We start from the raw sequence: 20568 nt of genomic DNA on the forward strand, positions 1-20568 counted from the left end.
AAAACTTCTATCTTTATTTTCTGTTTTCTTTACTCCTTTATGACTATAAACTGGCGGTGATGAGCTAGCCAGTGGGATACACACATGCACTAACATGGATTCACCACAAAAAACCACAAAAGCTCCGATTACAACACACACACAGAGGGAGCGTGACTTTCTCCTCTGCTCAGGATGCCATTACTCCATTATATCTTTAAATAGTTGTTTTCTGATGTATTAAAACTGAATTTTGCGTACAGAACCTTTCAGTAATGTTTACACTGATAAACGGAGTGCGATTTATGTTCATCCTTTTCATAACGACAGTTTCTGACAGCTGAAGGAGCTTTAATCAGATTCAGGCGAGATTACTGGCTCGCCTTTAGATGTTCTTTGTCCCAGAAACCGATTTCCAGGTGCTCGATGCCGTTTCTCACTCCTGAAGGTGCCTCTTATTTATAGACCTGATGAGTGAATCCCCAAAGCATCTCTGAGCCAAGGTCATCTTTGCTCACTGTGGAGGGGGGGGGATGAAGTGATCACCACGATCCTTTTGGTGAACCAGGTCCGCGTTGTAGCTGATGAATGTGGACTCCGCGCCCTCCCTAAGAGCTCCACTCGTTTTTCTCCATTACTCTGCCGGTGTGGAGCAGTGTGAGCGCTGTGCTTCTCTCATTATAAGCTGATTGATAGAACTAGTTCACAGAAAGCAAAACATGTAATTAGTTTCTACCTCCATGGACCCAATCAATCTGGATACTGGTGAGCGGAGCACTACTGGGACCGTTGTGCACGCTCGTATACATAACAAACAGCAGACATGAAACAGCCATGTAGGCAGCCATCACCTGCAGAAGAACAACACACACACACACATACACACATGAGAAAGAAGAGGTCACTCTCTCATCGTCCCAGCTGTAAAATGAGGCTGCTTTAGTAGGCCAGTCAGTGTGGAAATGATTTATGCGGCAGCGTTGGAGAGGCTCAGTGTTCTCCCACGAGGCCCGACTGTCCACCTGCAGCCTGCTTTTTCACCAGCTGTACATGAGTCCCTGCAGGCAGGTTGCTTACCGAGCAGAGCGCCTGCTTTGCAGATGGACTTAAAGTTAAATTTCAAATTTAACACCCCAGCTGAAGCGCTAAGATCTCGGCGCTCCTGGAGATTTACGTCCGTGCAGGTTTAGAAGTGATTTTCTAAACACTTTTAAGGCCAACTTAGGTGTGAGCATCGCATCTTTTTCTTCAGGTGCTAAGGCTCTGCAGCGCCAGGAACACTTCTGCTGACAAATTTAGCAACATTTAAACCCCATACAGAGTATCTGCAGATATGGGAAAAGTTTTTATTTGAATTTGCATTTGCAGATTATTATTTTTTAGATTGTTTGGTCAATGCCACATCCAAAAACAGTATAAACTGCCCATCATTTTTTTTTAAACAGAGCTGAGGACGTGCTTTGTTTGAGCAACAGTATAATACTGAAATGTATTCAAATTAATACACAGGGAGACAGTAATAAGCAACAAATTCTCACATTTCAGAAGCTGAAACATCAAATGTTTTTCTTTTACTTTTTAAAGAATGACTTTTAAACAAATAGTCAATAATGTCAATAAACTCAAGCATATTGTAATTAATTCTTAGCCTCCTCATCCCTGCCTGATCAACTCAGGGTTCCCCACACATTCACTTATTTGTTTAATCAGCCTGCCACGATTAAAACATCTGTCACCACAAATGGATTTTCTTTTTTTTGGAGATGGACCGTTTAGGAGCATTGTTAGAATATATATACTGTTCAATTATTCATTACACTCTCGAGTGCAGAGCGTACTCTGGAGCAGCAGAACATCAGATGCAGTGAAAGTGAAACTGAACTGTTCACGTGGCTGGGTCTGAAAGTTTGCATTCACTAGCAGCAGCTTCTCCATCGAGCTGGTCTGATCAGCTCTGAGCAGATCAAAATATCAATCGTTCACTCCGCATCACAAACTGCTGCTAAAGAAAAAAAAGAACTCCATCTGCCTTGTGTTCACGGTCCCACAAAAACCTAGTTTTCCACCTCATTGTGAGCTCAGGAGACATATAAATTCATTCCATGGGAAACACCGCATGTTTTGTTATTATGGCCAATATGACAACGCAACAAGTTTTAAGTTGCGCGCTCTATGCTGTAAAAATTAAGTCTTAATTTAACTTGAACTCTGCAGAAGCTCTGAAACACTTGGTTTCCTCTGTGTTTATTCACAGTTCCACAGTGAGTTTCCTGCCTGCCCAAATGATGGAGCAGCTCCAGTTTCCTCAGACCTCCTCCCCCTGCGTCTCCCAGCAGCATCCAGGACAACAGTATGCAGGTATGCTCCCCTCTGAAGCCCAGCCACTCCCAAGCACGAGCTCCAAAACACACAGTGATGTGCAGCAGGATCACACAGCACAGCGAGAATATTCAGTCTCTGACATTAGCTGCCCAGGAGATTCCCCATCACTGCCAGCGCTCCGACAGTCTTTATTTTTTCCCATCTCTCAGTGTCAATAACCGCAGAATGCATCCCTCCATAGCTATGACTCGGCCTTCATAATGAAATAATCTTCCCCGGGTTTACTTTGCCACTGTGTGAGCGTCAGAAGCGTGATTAGATTTACACTCCGGATTTTCAAAATGAGAAAGAGTGAGGCGTGGTGATGACGGCTCCCTGGGGTGTGGATAAGTGAAAGTGATTTGCACATCCTCCTCTTCCTACAGAGCTGCACGGAGATTAAACAGCCGGTAGGTCGTCCACTGTAGATGTTATGTTGACGACAACTCAAAATGTTGTTTAATACGGTAAAAAAAACATTGAAATGAGAAAACACTAATGTCATTGTGACTCTTTGGATGAAGTTTTTGGCAGCTTTAATGTCAATTATGCTGCAGCGGTTGTATAGGGATATATTATCACGTGGTTTGGCATTGGCCAATCTGATATTACAGTAAAAATAGTCCTTGTGTCCCAACTGTCCAACTCCTAAATGATAATTCTCTGCTTAATTTATGCTGTGTGTACTGTGTGCATCTTCTATAGACGTTAAAACCAGGAAAAGACACTTAGGATATTACAATATCCAAAATCTTAGAAGATATGTAGTCTCATATTACGATATCAATAAAATATCGATAGATTGCCCAGCTCCATGTATAAAATAAAAAGCTAATATCAGCAGATATATCCGCTTTGGCAATATATCGGTCTGGTTGTAATACATATTTATTGGTAAATTGGGAGACGGATAGATGAAACTACCAAAGTGAAATAATATAAAAATAGGATAAAAAATTACTAGTCAGTCTGAAAGAATAAAAATGGCCATAATAACCCATCTTTTCATGTATTGGCCTTTCGAGGACTCACAGAATCACCGTCCAGAGGCCCAGGTGGGGCAGTCTCCTTACTAATGACCTTTATTATTCATGCCTGATTATTATGGGCGAGCGATGGAGGGAGCCATCATTTCCAGCCCGTCAGTAATGAGGTCAGATGAAGGTCTCGCTACGGCCTCACCTACAGCGTCACCAGTAAACATTTTTAATTGGCTAGGCCGGGGCCAGAAATAATCTGCAGATTAAGTCCAAATATCCATTGTCCTTGCTACTGTTGTGAGGTAATAATTCATAAATCAACAGTGGCGTCGGCTGTGCAAAGCTTATATTCTGATTTTTCACTGAGCTTTATGTAAACAGAAATTAATTAGACGGAAAAATGATATACTTTTTGAGTTCATGGAGCAGAAGGTTGCTTCTCAACCTCTGATTGTTTAGGGTTTTTTGTTTTCATGCGTCACAAACTAATAAGATAATTGGATCTCCCGGATCATTGCAGAGGATTTAGCAGCAAAAGCAAACGGACTATTATTGCCACTACGGATGTGCCCTTATAATCAAGGCACTTAGAACCTAATTGCTCAGCGGCTAACGGTGTGAAAGCGACGTTTTCACTGATGAGGTGTGTAGCTGAACAAAAGTGCTGAAAGGGAGCTTTTGGGCAAAAACACATTTAGAGTTTGGTGCATAAATTATGAGTTTCTAGAACAAATTAAATAGAAATAAGAAGTATTAAGTGTTGTCTGCCTGACCTGATGTGCCTCCTGTCAACACTGTTTTTCAATTATAGCTTGTGTTTTTCCTTTTTTGTTCTTGTTTGTGCAGGGCTGTTACCCCCTGCTCCCGGCAGCGGCATGGTGATGCTGCAAATGACAGCACCCTCCTGCCAGCAGCCCCGGGCCCCCTCCCCCTGCCAGCGGAAACAGCCCAGCCACAAACACCCGGGCCCCGAGCACCAGCGCAGCCGCAGGCCTGCTGAGCTCCCCCCGCCTCCAGACAACACCCAGGTACAAACGCTGCCCATGTGCATCGACACCATCACTCAAAACAGCACCACTTTTAAAACAATGGTTAAAATAAAAAACAGCATTTATGCGCTGCAAAGTCCTAACATTGTGTTCATAACCTTTTAATAACCTTATTGAGGTTGTCTTGTGGTTGTGAGAAGATTTAATTAGCTTTGTCGCCCAGAGGTTTGACTTGACAACAACAATATCCAAATAATGTCAAATTAGATTATAAATTTGTGCAGGTAATGTTTGCCACATAGGACAATACAGTATGTGTCAGGAAGTTAAGACGGTCACAAGAAAGCAATTTGAAAGGCAATTTAGTTTGGTTGTCTGAGTCTGCAGTGACGTGAGAATTGGGCCTCCCCGGCGCTCCAGGCAGGTTAAATGTCGAAGTAAATAGGCTCTGCAAATGAAGTCAACGCTGGCGTAACCTGAAAATGAGGAGAAAATAGTCCTTAGCATTAGGGGGTAATGGTACATTAGGGGGACTAATGTGGATGGAACGGTACATTAAAGCAACAACTTGAACAGCAGAATGACTTTGCAAAAGAGAGAAATGGCGATGGTTGCTTTTTTTGAATGAAAGTGTTTTGTGTTCTTCCCCGTTTCCCTTTCGTTGCACCGCCGGTGTGTTGTGTGTAGAGCAGCTTGCCCTTGTCTCCGGCACTCACTCCCTCGCCAGGCCAGCCGCCCAGCGTCAAGGGCCTCCCATCAGGCATCTCGTCCATCCCTGTCATGGCCCACCACCCGCCGCTCCCTACAGCCTTCTGCCACAGTGGACAAGGTCAGAGACACCCGGAGCACCACTGTTTACGCTCTCACAGACCAGCATTTAAGACATGCTCAGAGCAGGCGAATCAAACTCTGTGGAGGTGTATTATATATATATAATACATATATATTTCTGCCTCGATCCTGAGTGTTAGTAAGCATTTTAATCATATTTTATTGCAAAGTTATCATCCAAACAGTGATTTCAGTTGCACAAACAAAAATCTGTTTTGTGCATCGCTTAATTTACTCTTCCGCTCATTTTTTTTCCAGTTTTTTAGTTGGCTAACTTGATCATCTTTGTTACTTATAAGAAAATGTTCCCTACATTTTTCAACTCAGTAGTAAAAGCACCTGTTAAAAAAATGTAAGTGTGAAGTTTAATATATCTAGTTAGCTGGCTTACTTATTACAATTAAACACAGTATACCAACCCTTAAAACGAAGATTACACTAACTCAGACCACCGAAAACCTGAACTAACTACTGCAAATCTGGCAAAAGTCAATTGGCTACCTAAAAGGGGGCTAGGTTGCAAGCTTATACACTTAAGACTAATTTACAAATTGGACTTCATAAAGGTCCAGAAATTACACAGAATGGATTTTGTTTGCTCAAATAATGTTATTAATGTGTTGGCTGTGCTACTGGAATCACTAAATTAGCCAAATGGCTTAGCAGGCAGTTAATATCTGGCAAAAATCAGCTAGCTACCTAAAGAAGGCAAGGTTGCATGCTAAGTTTGCTGAGGATTTAGGTGCAAATATAACTGCATACAAACTCCTGGTAACGTTGGATGTTACGTTTTTTAAAAGGTGCAGATCTAAAAATCCACGGTCTTTGATAACTTTCTGTGTTTTGTCTATATTGTATCGTGTAGGTGAAGCACACTACTCTCTACTGGGCCAACCTCTGCAGTACAAACCCTCCATCAGACCTCCGCTGATCCACACTGCCCACATGGTGGCCAAACACCAGGTCAGACACACATACACACACACACACACACACACACACACACACATAATGCTTAACACTTTGAAATTGTGTTTCTTTCAAGTCTTCTATCAGTAATAAAAGTTAAAACTGTGGTTATTTGTCTTTATCAAATAAAGCTATTACATATCAGGTCAGCACACATCCCCTCACTCCTCCACTAATAACCTGACTGCTGTCCTCTGTGTCCTCAGGGTCCACTGGGGGTTTGGCGTAGCGGTCATGGGAGGAAGGCCAGCAGAAAATCTCTGTCTTCAGATCTCAGTGTAGGTGAAGCAGGTAATAGGAAGTCCAGAGGGAGGCTTGAGTTTAGTGAACCCTGAGTTTACAGTGCTCTTTTTTAGTTTATCAGGTTCTGACCAAATTGTGACCTTCCCTCTACAGAAAGAGGCTAAATACATAAACCTGGTATATTGTGAAATGATTTCTATGAAGCTGTGTGTAGGAGTTCAGTTTCTCAAAACACCAGAGTGAAACATCAGGCTTCAGATGTCAATCATAAATGAAAGTCGTGTTCAGATTCATCACGTTTGATCAGCTCAGCTGCTGTGTAGTCTATTTAGCAGATTAACTGAAATAACATCAGGTTTTTGTTGTGTCAAAATATGCTTGCCGCGCTCGGCAGCTGTGGAGAAAAGCGTCTGTTTGTGAATGTAAGCAGAATAAATTACAGACAGGGCAGAATTCACACCTGGCAGTGGAACCTGCAGCCCCGGCGGTATTGTGCCGAGAGAAATGTGCTGATTATTTCAAATATAGCGTCGTATTTTTTGCACTCGCCGAGGTATTTTTTTGCATTATTCAGGTGCTCTTGTCAACAATCGCACTGGTACAATCAACAAGGAGGGGGCTCGGCGGCGGCCCACTGTGTTGTGCATTAAGTGTCAGTGGAAAGTTCAACATTACATCATTGCCTCTAAAATGTCATGCTTTTTAGACATTTTTTAAAATATGCAATCTATCAAAAACGAGTAAAAACACAAAATGTTGTGATATTTTCTATAAGTTATAGCTCGACTGACCTTCCACTGAGAGCTTTAAAGCTGACAGCAGCACTTTATTTGAAGCCTCCCGATGGTGCAGGTCTGAATTTTCTCTTCACCCATGACAGTTGTTTTATTTACTGGCTCGGCTGCTCACGGTGCTGTCTGTGTGTGTCTGCAGTGAGCAGTCAGATACTGGAAGTGACAGATCCTCCAGAGGGGATCAGCTGTACAGACTCCCACCACCTCCTGGCAGAGCTCTGCAAAGGGGGCGAATTGATCCAGCGGCTGTCGGACCATCAGCCCCGGCTGTGCAACAACACGACCAGAGACGCTCCCAGCGGACACCTGGCCTCATCATACTCCATCTTTGCCATGCTACCCTCTAGATACGCTGCCCCGAGCACCGCGCTCCACCACCACCACCACAGCAGGCCCCCGGCCACCTTAAAACTCAGAACTAGACACAAAGGGGAGCCGTGTGACTCGGACAAGGCCGGCTCATAGCTGCTAAGATCTTGGTGCATCTAAGGAGCGCCACATGAACGCACATCCAACCACCTGCCTCTGCTGCCTCAGTCTGGACTGTCTCGGTTCAGACTCTGTCCAAATCAAAAATCAAATGTTTGAAGAATGAATGTTCACTTTTATTTCGTTTTAGTTCATTTTATCTTTTTTTTTTTCTCTGGCCGACGGGTTTTTTTTTTTTTTTGTGAAATGCGTCCGTGGCCGCTGAGCTGGCCCCTCTCTATTCTAAAAATTCTAGTTTGCTGTTTAAAAGTGTTTTTGAGATGTTTGGGATTCAGTTGTCAGCTGTTTGTGACTCCACTGTGGCTCTTTTGATCGCAGGTGTATGAGTGTGACGACACGAGCTGAACTTGTTTCTGGTTCAAAAATGTTTTTGTGCCCACTTTAAAAATTTGTGAAATCGGGGCTCCGTATTGCATTTAAGAGCGTTCACATCAAAGCAGTTTTATTTAACATCCATCAATAATTCCATCATGTGTCCACAGACTCATGAAGCCGAGCAGCATTTATATCCTGACACACAGGACTGGGTTTCCTCTGTCGTTTACATGCTCCCAACAATAACACGCAGTAACACTTGTACCATGTGAGCCCATACAATAATAAACACTGAATAATAGATATACTACCTGAATTATTTAAAGTCACTTTTATACATGGTGAATGTTGGATTTGCACTGAAGTGATGAACGAGATGGAGGTTGGAGTCGGACAGGGCCTGGATTTTCTTTTTATCGACCCCCCTCGTACCTGTTTGTTGCACTCGGCCAGGCCACTTTCTTTTATATTTAATTAAAATGTTTATATGCACAAGAAAAATGCAATCGAGTTTGTCACTTCGGTTCTTTGTTTGTGTGAATCATGAGAGGTGTTCTGTGTCTGGTGTGGCTTTTCTTTTCTTTTTCTTTTTTGTCTTTTGGTTTGACTCTAATAAATGTTTGCACCACATGTGTTGACATAACTTTTTCCAGTGCTGAAAGGCGAGCAATAATGTAGAACTGAGGGGTGTATTAAAATGTTTCCTCGGAGCAAGATGATGAGGCAACTCTGTGGAAAATGTTGCCTTAGGTTTGAATCTGCCTTTTGGGCATTGCAGAGATATTTGCTCTGCTTAGCAGCCTAATTTCCAGCTGCATAAATTAGCCATTTTGAACCAACTGTCTCCTCTGTGGGTGAAATGTAGGGAAACAGAGACACCTGGTGGACAAATGTTGCTACTACAGCTTTTAACTGTCAGACAGCTTGAAGCAGAGTGAAAGTGAAACTACACATTTACATGTAAATCTGTGTTTATAGAAACGGCGCGCGCTTTAGCCCAGCCAAAAAACGGTCTCTGGTGTCGCGTGCTTGGAAAAAAATGCGCCTTAGCAGTTAGCTGGTATGTTAGCTAAGCTTCATGTCTGCAGCCGAGATGGAGACCGACTCCCGAAAGGAGAGGAGCAGGACGGTGGTTGTGTCCGGTGTCCCCGACGTGTTACCCCTCAGCAGGATGATTGACAAGCTGACAATTCATTTCCAGAGTCGCAGGAGGAGTCACGGAGGAGACGTCGAGGTGGTGAAATATCCCACCAACATGGACGGAGTCGCTTTTGTCACTTTTGACGAAGCTAAAGGTAAACTAACAAGTTGTAGCTAAACAGGCTACTAGGTAATTATAATATACTGTGTTTGTTTGTTTGTTTGCGTGTGTGTGTGTGTGTGTGTGTGTGTGTGTGACATACGTTAATAAACAGCTTAACTGGTGTTTATAACTGACACGCCGAGCTCAGTTTTCAAAATGACAGTTTTTAGTTTGACTTCCTTGTTCAGTAGCTCCTGTTAGTGCCTCTTATGTGTCATCGCATTTTAGTCATAAAGCTAAGCATCAATAAATATCCGGGCATATTGAGATACACAAAAAGTAAGTTGACAACACATGCAGCTGGTTTTAATGTATTTCTGGTGTGAAAATGAGTGACCTAGCCTTTAAACCATTAACACTCCACTACACACAGAAGTCGATGATTTTCTAACGGAGTCTGGTACACCTGCACCTGTTTGTACTCTTCCAGCCACCTGTATCATAAAATAAAATATATTTTTATTTCGCCAATTTTGTACATTTTGAACAAAACTATGTATTATGAGTTATATTGACCGTGTTGAGGAGTAATTTGTCAATAAAATTCAAAAGAAATGTAATTGTAATCAGTTACTGAGAAAAAAAGTTAAATTACTAATCAAAATGTTGGTGATTACAAAGAGGTTACAGACTAAAACAATCTTTTCAGTAAAAAGTTCATATGTTAAATAAAATGTTCATTTTGTTTTTTTACATCTTTTTTTTCCATATTTTTGGACAATGTGGATTAGCAAAGTCATTAAGACAAATTTGAGCGCAACGAGTCTTTTCAGCATTATTGCCAAGTATTACACATTTAACAGGGTAACTCATCATCTGTTACATATAACATTTAAAAAATAACCTTCCCAACACTGTATATTAATATATATTGACATTTCTTCCTTTTTACGGACTGTTCATTATTTATAGGAGGTGAGGAGATGGTGAAAAATAGGGGAGGAATTGTCTTAGAGGAGGGACATTCAGCTTTAAATGTTCATGTTTTGTATTTATTCTAAGTTGCCCCAGAACCCCCGAACCCATAACTGGGTTTGAAAAGCCTTTTTCTTTAAAAAAAAAAATTCAAAACCACAGCATTTATCATGGCCAGAAACTGTAAAAAAATAAGAAACTGTGAAATGGGGTTATTTGCTTGCATGCTTTTTTTGCTCCAGTCACTCAGGTCAGACTCAAGGAAAAATAGTTGTAGCTGTGGGGTCACGATATATAGTTATAAAAAGAGAAAATGGCATCCCAGCTCTTCTCTGCTTTAAATAAATAAAGTACAATCCTTAAGTAATGCTAAATATTTTTGCTAGTGTCCCAACAAAGAGCAAAAACAGTATATTCTGGTAAAGTGGATCAGGAAATAACCTTAGCAAATTTGATTAAAACAAACTTTTTACTTAAAAACTTTTTAGACTGAATATTTTTGATGATCAGAGGAGTTGACTAGATTTCAATTTCCAGGTAGCTGTGTGGTTATATTTTATTTATTTGTTTGTTTTTGATTTTTATTAGCTGTGGCTGGACTGTAATGGCAGTATATGAGAAGCACACCTGAGGCCGCATCAGTGAATGGCAATGAAAATACATAAATGCCTTAAACCAACTTCAGTCATTGTTTAATGTATCGCCTGTTTTATGCTCTAATTGGTTCCCGTGGGAACGACAGCTCCACCCCATGGGAACCAATTATACAGTACAAAACATTATTTACTAATTTATTTAAACATTTATGTACATGAAGAGCTGCTTGGATGTGTGCCTGGCTGATGAATGGTTTATTTTGCCATATTATAGTCACACAGTAGCATCAGACGGGTAGATAATAAATCGGCTTTGTGCAGCCTCCGTGACAAGAGTGTCTTTATGAAGCATCATTATAATGAACACATGAGTGGAGACCTTGCAGAAACAGTGCGGCTCTCTTGGCAGATGCAGAGAGGGCGGTGCGAAAGGAGCAACACATCATGATGGACAGCGAGTTTCCTGAGGACTACCTTCTCACTGTGTTCCCCTTCACGACTGATGTAAGTTGACGTTTTAAGTAAAATTCATGTGACTTTGGGTCATCTGTAACTTTTAGTTTTAGTTTATTTATTTTCACATTTGAACATAAAAGAAAAAAGAAAAAGGGATATATATTAAACTGTTTTCATGTGCAGGTGAGGTAAAAAACCTACAATGGGCCTCCGGAAAATAAGGAAATATATCACATATTGTGAAGTGAAATATCAATATAAATACATATCTTCCACCCAATCAACAATACTGAAAAGAAATGAACATAACATCAAATAAATCAGTACTAAGCAGAAACGCAGCAGCCACACAACACAGCCATAATCTATACAGAACCAAATCTTTGTGATATTAAACCACTTTTTAAGTTTCTTTTTGTATTGGGACAAAAACAAAGAATGTGTTCAAAAGTTCAAGTTTATGTACTAGAATTGTAGATAAAACATTCATTTAAGTTTTCTGGAAAGTCTGTTTTTATAAACAATACTTCAACCCACTGAAACCCTTTCTTTCAAAAACATGGAAAGAAAGCAATGAGTAACTTAAGAAAAAATGACCCAGAAATGTTCAAGAAATAAGTAAATAAAAGTACAAAAAATGACCTAACTATATATATAAAATAATAATAATAATAATAATAATAATAATAATGAACAAACACAAACAAACAGGAAAGTTAAAAAATAAATAAAAATATAAGAAGAATTCTCTGAAAAAACTTGAACCCTGAAAAATTATTTTAAACATAGAATTACAATAATTAGAAATATAATGGGGAGAGGGTGAACAGGGATGACATGCTGCAAAGGACTCAGCTTGCATACTCACTGAGCTTGAGGGGCCACACTGAATTTTTCGTTAGATTAAAAAAAATCAATTTCTGAATCGACTAATTACTTTGCAATTTTGGGGACATTTCTTGCAGAGTTGCTCATTGCCTTTTCCCCCATATTTTTGAAAGAATTTAAAGCAACTTGCTCAGGGATTCAAAGGTTTAAATACTCATGAAAGGTGTCCAAATGCAGCACAAGGAGAGTGATGTCAATCAGAGTTTTAAAGGATTTAAAATAAAATGTCATATTTGGAGAATGTTAATGCCACAAATGGTAGATACATTATATTTCAAGAAAAGAAAGAAAAGTTGCAGCACATGGCTCAGAAGAAGGTGCTATTCTCATAAAGAGTCTTTGCAGCAGAAAAATGTCATGCAGATATGTGGGGTAAGTACTTTTTCTAGAAAATATTACAGAAAGTAAGTTATGGATAAATTAAGCTGATAGATAGATAGATAGATAGATAGATAGATAGATAAATAGATAGATAGATAGACCCTGTTGTACTGACATAAAAGAATATATATATAAAAGCACCAAGAATAAAAGAGCCATTGAAATGGTATTAAAGTGCAGAATGAAAACCATGTGGTATGTGTGTTAAAATAAATAAATTATAATAAATATACAGCTGTTTAAAATGCACAGTGTGTACAACCTGAATTCACAGATTAAAGTGCAAACAAAGCCCCTGCACACTAGTTAAATAAATTAACAGTCTGTCTGTTTTTGCATCACGTGCACGATCATAATCCTCCTCTTTAGCAGATGGATGTAATAATGCGTTTTTTTTTTTTTTTTATTATAGTTCCTTGAGATTTTGTAGCCTTGCTTCAAACAAAACCAGTGTGATTTTTTCAAGTGAGTTTCTCGTCAATTAAGAGTCCAAGAAACCTTGATGTAATTTTAGAAATTTCATCCCCATCCATTTATCACTTTGCTAGTTATATTTCATTTTCCCTGCAAATACACATTACATTAGTATTTAAGAAGGCCTCTGTTTAGTTAATTCATAAACTCTGATTTATTTTTTAGATAATTTGTTTCTTATCAAACTGGTACTTAAAATGTGTTGTTGTGCTGCAGGTGATTTTTTATACGTCCCCAGCGCTACGGTGGATCTCTCCCTGTTCGGCAGAGATCAAGCCTCGCTGATTCAGAGTCTGCGGTCCGCTCACAGGTCGCTGCGCGTTTCAAGTGTCTCCCCCAGCAGATGAAAGCCACCATTGAAGGGCCTTTTGCTGCCGTCCAGGCCCTGAGACAGGACCTCACCCTCAGGGCCAGCCGGCTTAAATCCCAAGTCTCAGCCCAAACTGCTGCCGTCAAACTAAGAGAAACTCCTCTTAATCCGAGGGTAATATCTCATCATGAGTCCGTGGCCTCTGTAAGCCGCAAAGCTAAGCCGGGACTGCCGAGCTCAGACTGCTTATCGACGCCGCAGCAGACCCCAGGTGAGGCGGTCCAAAGCCGGCGCTCAAATGCAAAAACTCAAAACGCTTCCCCGAGGCGAAAAGTTTCCCCTGAGAGAGTGGCTGTGGGGAGTCTTTGTGACACACACAGTGACGGAGAGGAGGAGCAGAGAGAAAATAGGACCGAGCCAGCGAAGGCCAGCCGCACACAAGCGCTCAGTGACAGGGTTAGATCTTCCTTATCAGGCAGAAACCTTCTCCCTGCTTTCAGGAAATATCAGCAGAGCGGCCAAGAGTAGACGACATTTCAGAAAAACGCAGCAGACCAGACAGGATTTCAGTACCTGAGATCAGAGAGAGAGAATCATACAGACTCCTTCTACAACAGCTCTGACTATCTGAAGGAATCAGATCAGAGCAAAGCAGCAGCTAAGATCCTCCAGACCAGACGTAAAGGCGTCTCACAGAGCGATACTGTGGACGGAGACGAGCTGTCTCTGGATCAGGAGGAGGGGAGCGTCTGGGTCGACTCCTATGTATTCAGATACATTAAAAAATGTGACCAAACGGAGTTTGACAGATGCTTGGAAGGTCTTGATGTGTGTGTCGAGTGTGAAGGTACCGAACTCACGCGGATTTTGTTGACTGAGAGAAAACCTTCCAAGACAGAGTCGAGGATCCAGGAGGCGCTAAGTGACTTCAAATTTTTGGTGAAGCATTGGCAGTTGATGTTAAGAGTTCATCAGATTGACTTTGACACGGAGGAGAAGAAAAACAAACTGATTGAAATCTGCGATGATTTGAGTTTCCTGTACAAAGATGTTCTCTACGTGCCGGAGGATTCGTGCATTAAAATCATCGGGATGTCGATATTTAGTCACTTGTTCTGTCAGAGGGTGAAGGACACATTTTCTAAACTCACAGACTCACAAAACCTTTTTCCTCCATATTAGCTCTGGCTCTTGGACCGGTTCCATTCAGGACTCTTTGAAACCTTGATGCTACCTAGTGAACCAGCCTGCGTTTCCAACAGCTTTGTGCAGAACCATAATGGAAAACCTCTAAAGGTCGTGGAATTTCACAATCACATTTTCCAGGCTTGGAAAAGTCATAAAACTAGTAAAAAATCATTGAAAGCTTTGGAAAAATCATGGAAATGTGTTGTGTGTAATACATTCAATTATTTTAACACACTTTGGTTATTAATTTCTTTTTTTTATAAAAACAGGCTTGGAAAAACAATGTTGGCAATTTTTTATCTGTAGGGTTTTGGGGTTTTTTTTTGGGTGATTTTTTATAGCAGAGTTAACAGTTTAGGGCAACCCCTAAACTGTTAACTCTACTATAGTATAGTATAGTAGCTCTGTGCAGAACCTGTCCTCGCTGCAGTGGTTGCAGGTTTGATTCTGGCCCTTTGCTACATGTTGTCCCCTCTCTCTCTCTCTCTCCCCCTTTTAGACTTATACCGTCCTATCACAATAAAGGTAAAAGCTTTTTTTAAAAAAAAACTTTAAAAAAAAAAAAACATTGGGGACATTTTTTTGTTTGTTTGTTTTGTTTTTCTTAAATTTGTGAATTTGTTTTCATTCAAAAAAGAACATGGACCAAATATTAAGGAGACCACTGCACAACTTACTGTTTTTTGGGTCTAGCTGAGAACCAAATGTTCAGGTTCTAGACCAGTTCATTAGTTTATTAGTAAATGCTCTGAACATTTTAATATTAGATGCCAGAACCAGAATGAAACTGGTTCAATGATAGTGGGAAAGGGTCTCAGAGAGTCATAGATGGAGCAAAAAAACAAATGCTTTTATCTGACCACAGGATGGCGCGTGTTACCCACAAATCAGTCTGAAAACAGCAGCTGAAGTGAAGGTAGATTACAGCCAGAGTTTAGATCCCTGTGATATATTTTTCACAGTCCTGCCTAATATTTACAACCATAGAAACTGTATCGTAGATCTGTCTGCATCCATGACTCAGAAAAAAACAATTAGTGCTTTTTACACATTAAAGCAACCCAAAGGAAAATAGTGAAGAAGAAGAAATGATCTAAAAATTTGTGAGAAATTGGGGGAAAACAATTACAAAAAAATTACCTAAAACTTGCATACACATAAAAAAGGAAAGTTATATAAAAAGAAATGACCTGAAAAAATGCTTAAAAATTATAATAATTCTCTAAAATAATCATTTTAAATGTATAATTATGATAATTTCCAATACAGTTTAGCTTTAGAAATTTTTTCTAGAATTTTAAAAGTGATTTTATTTGTTAAAATGTATGTTTGCCTTTATTTAAAAGGACAGCATAGGAGTAAATATCCAGGAGAGAGAGGATGACATGCAGCAAAGGACCATGGGTGGACTTGAACTCGTGTTAACAGCACAGTCGTTATATATGAGCTATTTCTCTACCAACTGAGCATCAGGCTGCCACGATGTAGCAGCTTTTAAAGAAAACCTAAAAAGTGTTGCCAAGTCTTTTCTTTTTCATTTTTGGCCATTTTTATGGAAAACTTTGGTGATTTTTATTTATTTATTTATTTATTTTTAAGAAAACAGGTTTGGAAGGCATGTTTTCTTTTTTGTGGAGTTTTTGTGATTTCTTTTCTTTTTTTAAAAAAAGAATTTGGCATTTTTGTATAGAGAACTTTGGTAATTACTTTCTCTTATTTTGTTTTAATTTTTTTATGAAAACAGACTTGGAAAAAAGTGTTGGCAACCTTTTTATTCATGGGGGATTTTTTTTTGTGATTTTTATAGAAGACTTAAAAGACCACTGCACAACTTACTGTTTTTTGGGTCCAGCTGAGAACCAAATGTTCAGGTTCTAGACCAGTTCATTAGTTTATTAGTAAATGCTCTGAACATTTTAATATTAGATGCCAGAACCAGAATGAAACTGGTTCAATGATAGTGGAAAAGGGTCTCAGAGGAAGTCATAGATGGAGCAAAAACAAATGAATGTACTTTTTATCTGACCACAGGATGGCGCGTGTTACCCACAAATCAGTCTGAAATCAACAGCTGAAGTGAAGGTAGATTACAGCCAGAGTTTAGATCCCTGTGATATATTTTTCACAGTCCTGCCTAATATTTACAACCATAGAAACTGTATCATTGATCTATCTGCAGTCAGAAAAGTCAATTAGTGCTTTTATACATTAAAGCAACACCAAGGAAAATAGTGAGAGGAAATCTGAAGACAGATAACTTTAAAGGCAAGTAGAGTGTAGCTCACCTGGTGGAGCAGGTACCCCCTGAACAAAAATCACAGCAGTTATGGGTTCAAGTCCACCTTTGGCCTTTTGCTGCATGTCATCCTGATTCTCATTGTCTGTGTTATGAAATGGGTAGACAGGTCATGCCAATAACTTCTGAGGTGTTGAGTAGCTCATGTGGTAGACCAAGTGTTCAGTATATAAAAGCCACAGAAACCATGTGTTCAGTTCCAGCTTTGGCCCTTTGTTGCATGTCATCCCCTCACTTTCCTCCTTCTCACTGTCTGTTTTATCAAATAAAGGGAAAATCCCGAAAAAATAATTGTATTTCTGATTGTAAAATATATCAATACTAACCCAAATTTGAACTTGGTAAAGCTGATTTCTGTCATTGAGGCTTTATTATTTAACCTTTTGAAACCTGGGAAAATTGGCTTGAATTATTTGAAAAACATGGTAGGAAGGCAAGAAGCAACTTAAGATTGGGGAAAAACAAGTACAAAAAAAATGACCTAAAACTTGCACACGTAAAAAAAAAAGACCTGAAAAAATTTGCTTAAAAAGTATAATAATTCTCTAAAATAATTATTTTTAATATACAATTATGATTAGTTCAAATATAGTTTAGCTTTTTCTTGCATTTTAAAAATGATTTTGTTTTTTAAAATATTTTTTGCCTTTATTTGATAGGACAACTTAAGAGTGAAATTATTTTTTGCAAAGTTGGGGACATTTCTTGACATTTCATGCCAAGTTGCTCATTGCCTTTTCCCCGTGTTTTTCAAAAGAAAGGTTTACATACTTGTGAAATGTGTCTGAATGCATCACAAGAAAAAAGTGTCGTAAATCCAGGTTTCAGAATGTTTATGTATGTGGCTGTAAAATGTTCCTGGATTATTCTGTAGTTTTGATCAGATTTATGGACCACCATTGGACATTAGGGGGCGGTATGACACTTTCTCCCCTGTGATGAACTGTTTAAAAATAGAGATGCTGCCATGATGCTGCTCAGTGAAGCTATTATGGAGGCTGGCTTTGGCGAGCAGGGTGCAGATTGGCAGGCAAATGATGTCAGTTGGACGTCCCATTATACACCCTCTCCCCTCCCTACACACACACACACACAGTGCTGCACCCTCTCCAAGGGAGATGCTGAACCTACATGCGATGTGTGAAGATGCTCAGTAAAATCATGTCGTGTACAGAGTGTTTTTTTCTGCGATTATTCAAATGAGCTCGCTCCGCAGCCTCCATAATTGATTCATTATGTAAAAATGAGCCACACCACCATAATGAACGCACACAAACACAGACAATCACTCATCTCCCAGACACACACACACACACACACACACACACTCCCGGTTGTTACCATAGGAACATAGTGGGAGAGGTTGCCGAGCTGCAGTCGTTAGGGGAGGCTCTCCAATACAATGAAAACATCCAGGAGGACGGAGGAATTACATTACAGCAGGAGAACCCTTCATCAAAGAGGAGCAGAGGAGAGCGCGCTGCCTCTTAACACGCAGACCTCTGAGCCCCTTTGATAACACGTCTCCAGCAATTATCCATTATTTGGGAGGGGGCCGGAGTCATTGTGCTGAAATGGAAAGAAGGGTCAACATGCAAAGAGCATGAATGTGTTTCTCTGAAATGGTCCTGACACTGGTCCTCCATTACATCTCCTTTCATCCTGTCTCCTCATTATGCATAAAGTGCAATTAGGTGGGTGCATTTTTGAATATATTAATTGTGTGACTTTCATGATGGAGGTCAAAAACAGCGGCAGGCCAGAAAACTGCGTGTCTTTCTCAAGGATGTTTCCTGGGGGTTTGGATCTGCTGTGGATCAAAGCTGTCATTGGACCATGGATGGATCACTGAATTGGCCTACCAGGCTGCTAATGACTTTGACTGTTGACATTTCTTGTTGGAAAGTCAATAAAGTGACCACAAAGGGTCAAATGTGACTACAAAGAGACACAAAACAACCCGTAAGAATAAAAAAATGTTAGAAAGGGAAGCAAAGTGACCAGAAAGAGACGCAAAACTCCCACAAAGAGGCACAAAACGATGAGAAAGAAATGCAAAATGACCACAAAAGAGACTGAAAAGACACAGACTAGGTGCCAAATGCATACAATAAGATGTAAAACAATTATAAAGACACAAAAACAGCCACAACAAGAAACAAAATTACCACAGGGTTGCAATTTGACCACAAATAGACACTACTTGACCTAAAAGAGAAATAAAGACACAAATCACAAGGTGCTCAGATCGGAGCGCTGTGGCACAAATCCTGCATGCAGCTATTGTTTTATTCTAAGTGTGTGTATACTCGTGCGGTCACATTCAGGCACACACGTCTCAGAGGTCGGAGGTCACGCAGCCGAGCCTCTGCATCATATGTTTTCACTGTGAGGAGCGAGGCTGCTGGTGATGAATCGTTCTCTCCAGGCGATGTGTGTGTGCACGTCGCAGTCACAAATTGCATCTTAATGATTCTCTTTACAGATCATCACCCTGCGCAGGAGGGGGAGGCAGGGAGCCCCCCCCCCCGCTGCTCTGCCTAAATGTTGCATGGGTGTTAGTGGTTGTGATGGAAGAGTCTTGTAGGAAAAATTGGGGGCAACAGAGCAGGAAAACAGTGTGTTAGCGGAGGAAAAAGGATGAATGGTGTTTAATTGGACTCACAACATATGACCCCATAATGTAAACAGACCAAATCCCATTAATTTTTACACAAGTGACCCACGTGTGACTAATGATTAATGTGTAAATTGTGTGTCCTCAGATTTGTGGCACCCCAGTGATCCCATTGATTGTCATGCTCTTCAACCTGAAAAAAAACTTAATTTCTTTCCAAAACAAGGAGAGAAAGCAATGAGCAATGAAAGAGGAAATGACCCAAACATGAGTAAGAAATTATAAAAAATTACAGGAAAATTACCTGAAAATTAGTAATAAAAAAACTACATTAAAAAACAAAAAAAAGAAGGAAGTTAAAAACAAAACAAAGATGACCTGGAAAAAATGCAGAAAAATTCTAATAATTCTGTAACAGAATTCTACATTTATTTTTTTATTTTTACAGTAATTAAAATATAATATATAAATATACATATAGCCCCAGCTTTTAAAACTCGTGGAACACTTGTGTGGGGGTTTCTTTATGTTGGGATGATCTCGAGCTCAACTGGTAGAGTGTGTGCCTCATGTGCCTGAGGCTTTTACAGCAGCCAGGGTTTGAGTCCAGCCTGTGGCCTTTTGCTGCGTGTTATTCCCCCTTGTCTCTCCAACCTTTCCTGTCTGTCTCTGAGCTGTCTCTGGAAAATGCCCCAAAAAATAATCTTTAAAAAAAGACAAAAAGTTTTCTTCTCCCCATGTTTTTTGACAGAAATCTAATCAGTTTTCTTAAGTTTCAGGGGCTTAAGTTCCTGACCTCCTGCACTGCACCATCTTCTCTCTTTCCCACTTTACGACGCCTCATGGATAACCTCAGGAAGTGTTGGTACAATTATCAGTCTCTCCTCTGACCATTTCAAAAAGCTCGCAGTTAGCGGGGTGTGAAGAAGTTGCCTGTTAAACCTCGACACCACAGGCCACAATGCTCAACACACGTGTGCCATGTGTGGGCCCCCCTGAATTTATAACTTTGACTTTGGCTGAGGCTGGCTGTATGTGATCTCTGGTTAAAAAACAACAGTGTGATTTTCTGCAGATGAAAACAAGGACCTGGTGACAACAGTCTTCATTCAGACCATACTTAAAGGGTCATTCAGACTTTGCAATTATGCACACCTGACTCTGTTTTATCTCATTAGCCAATCTGTGCTTGAA

The 20568-nt window shown here is 40.1% G+C and overlaps 1 protein-coding gene across 8 annotated transcripts in view; it reads left to right on the forward strand.

The window, feature by feature from the left end:
* The window catches only part of LOC121962661 (R3H domain-containing protein 1), a 57208-nt gene extending 48628 nt beyond the window's left edge, over nucleotides 1–8580 (forward strand). For 6 of the 8 annotated variants that reach the window (XM_042512902.1, XM_042512898.1, XM_042512900.1 and 3 more), the window contains 6 exons: nucleotides 2234–2337; nucleotides 4167–4348; nucleotides 4997–5138; nucleotides 6006–6103; nucleotides 6316–6400; nucleotides 7286–8580. In XM_042512902.1, coding sequence (XP_042368836.1) covers nucleotides 2234–2337; nucleotides 4167–4348; nucleotides 4997–5138; nucleotides 6006–6103; nucleotides 6316–6400; nucleotides 7286–7611 — 937 coding nt within the window. In that variant the 3' untranslated portion in view covers nucleotides 7612–8580. Of the gene's footprint in view, nucleotides 1–2233; nucleotides 2338–4166; nucleotides 4349–4996; nucleotides 5139–6005; nucleotides 6104–6315; nucleotides 6401–7285 lie in introns of those variants that run through there. The other 2 variants (XM_042512905.1, XM_042512906.1) reach the window with 2 other exon arrangements.
* The last annotated feature ends 11988 nt before the right edge of the window (nucleotides 8581–20568 follow it).

This window comes from Plectropomus leopardus, chromosome 24 (assembly GCF_008729295.1).
Source record: "Plectropomus leopardus isolate mb chromosome 24, YSFRI_Pleo_2.0, whole genome shotgun sequence".
In the NCBI taxonomy this organism is placed as follows: Eukaryota; Metazoa; Chordata; class Actinopteri; order Perciformes; family Serranidae; genus Plectropomus; species Plectropomus leopardus.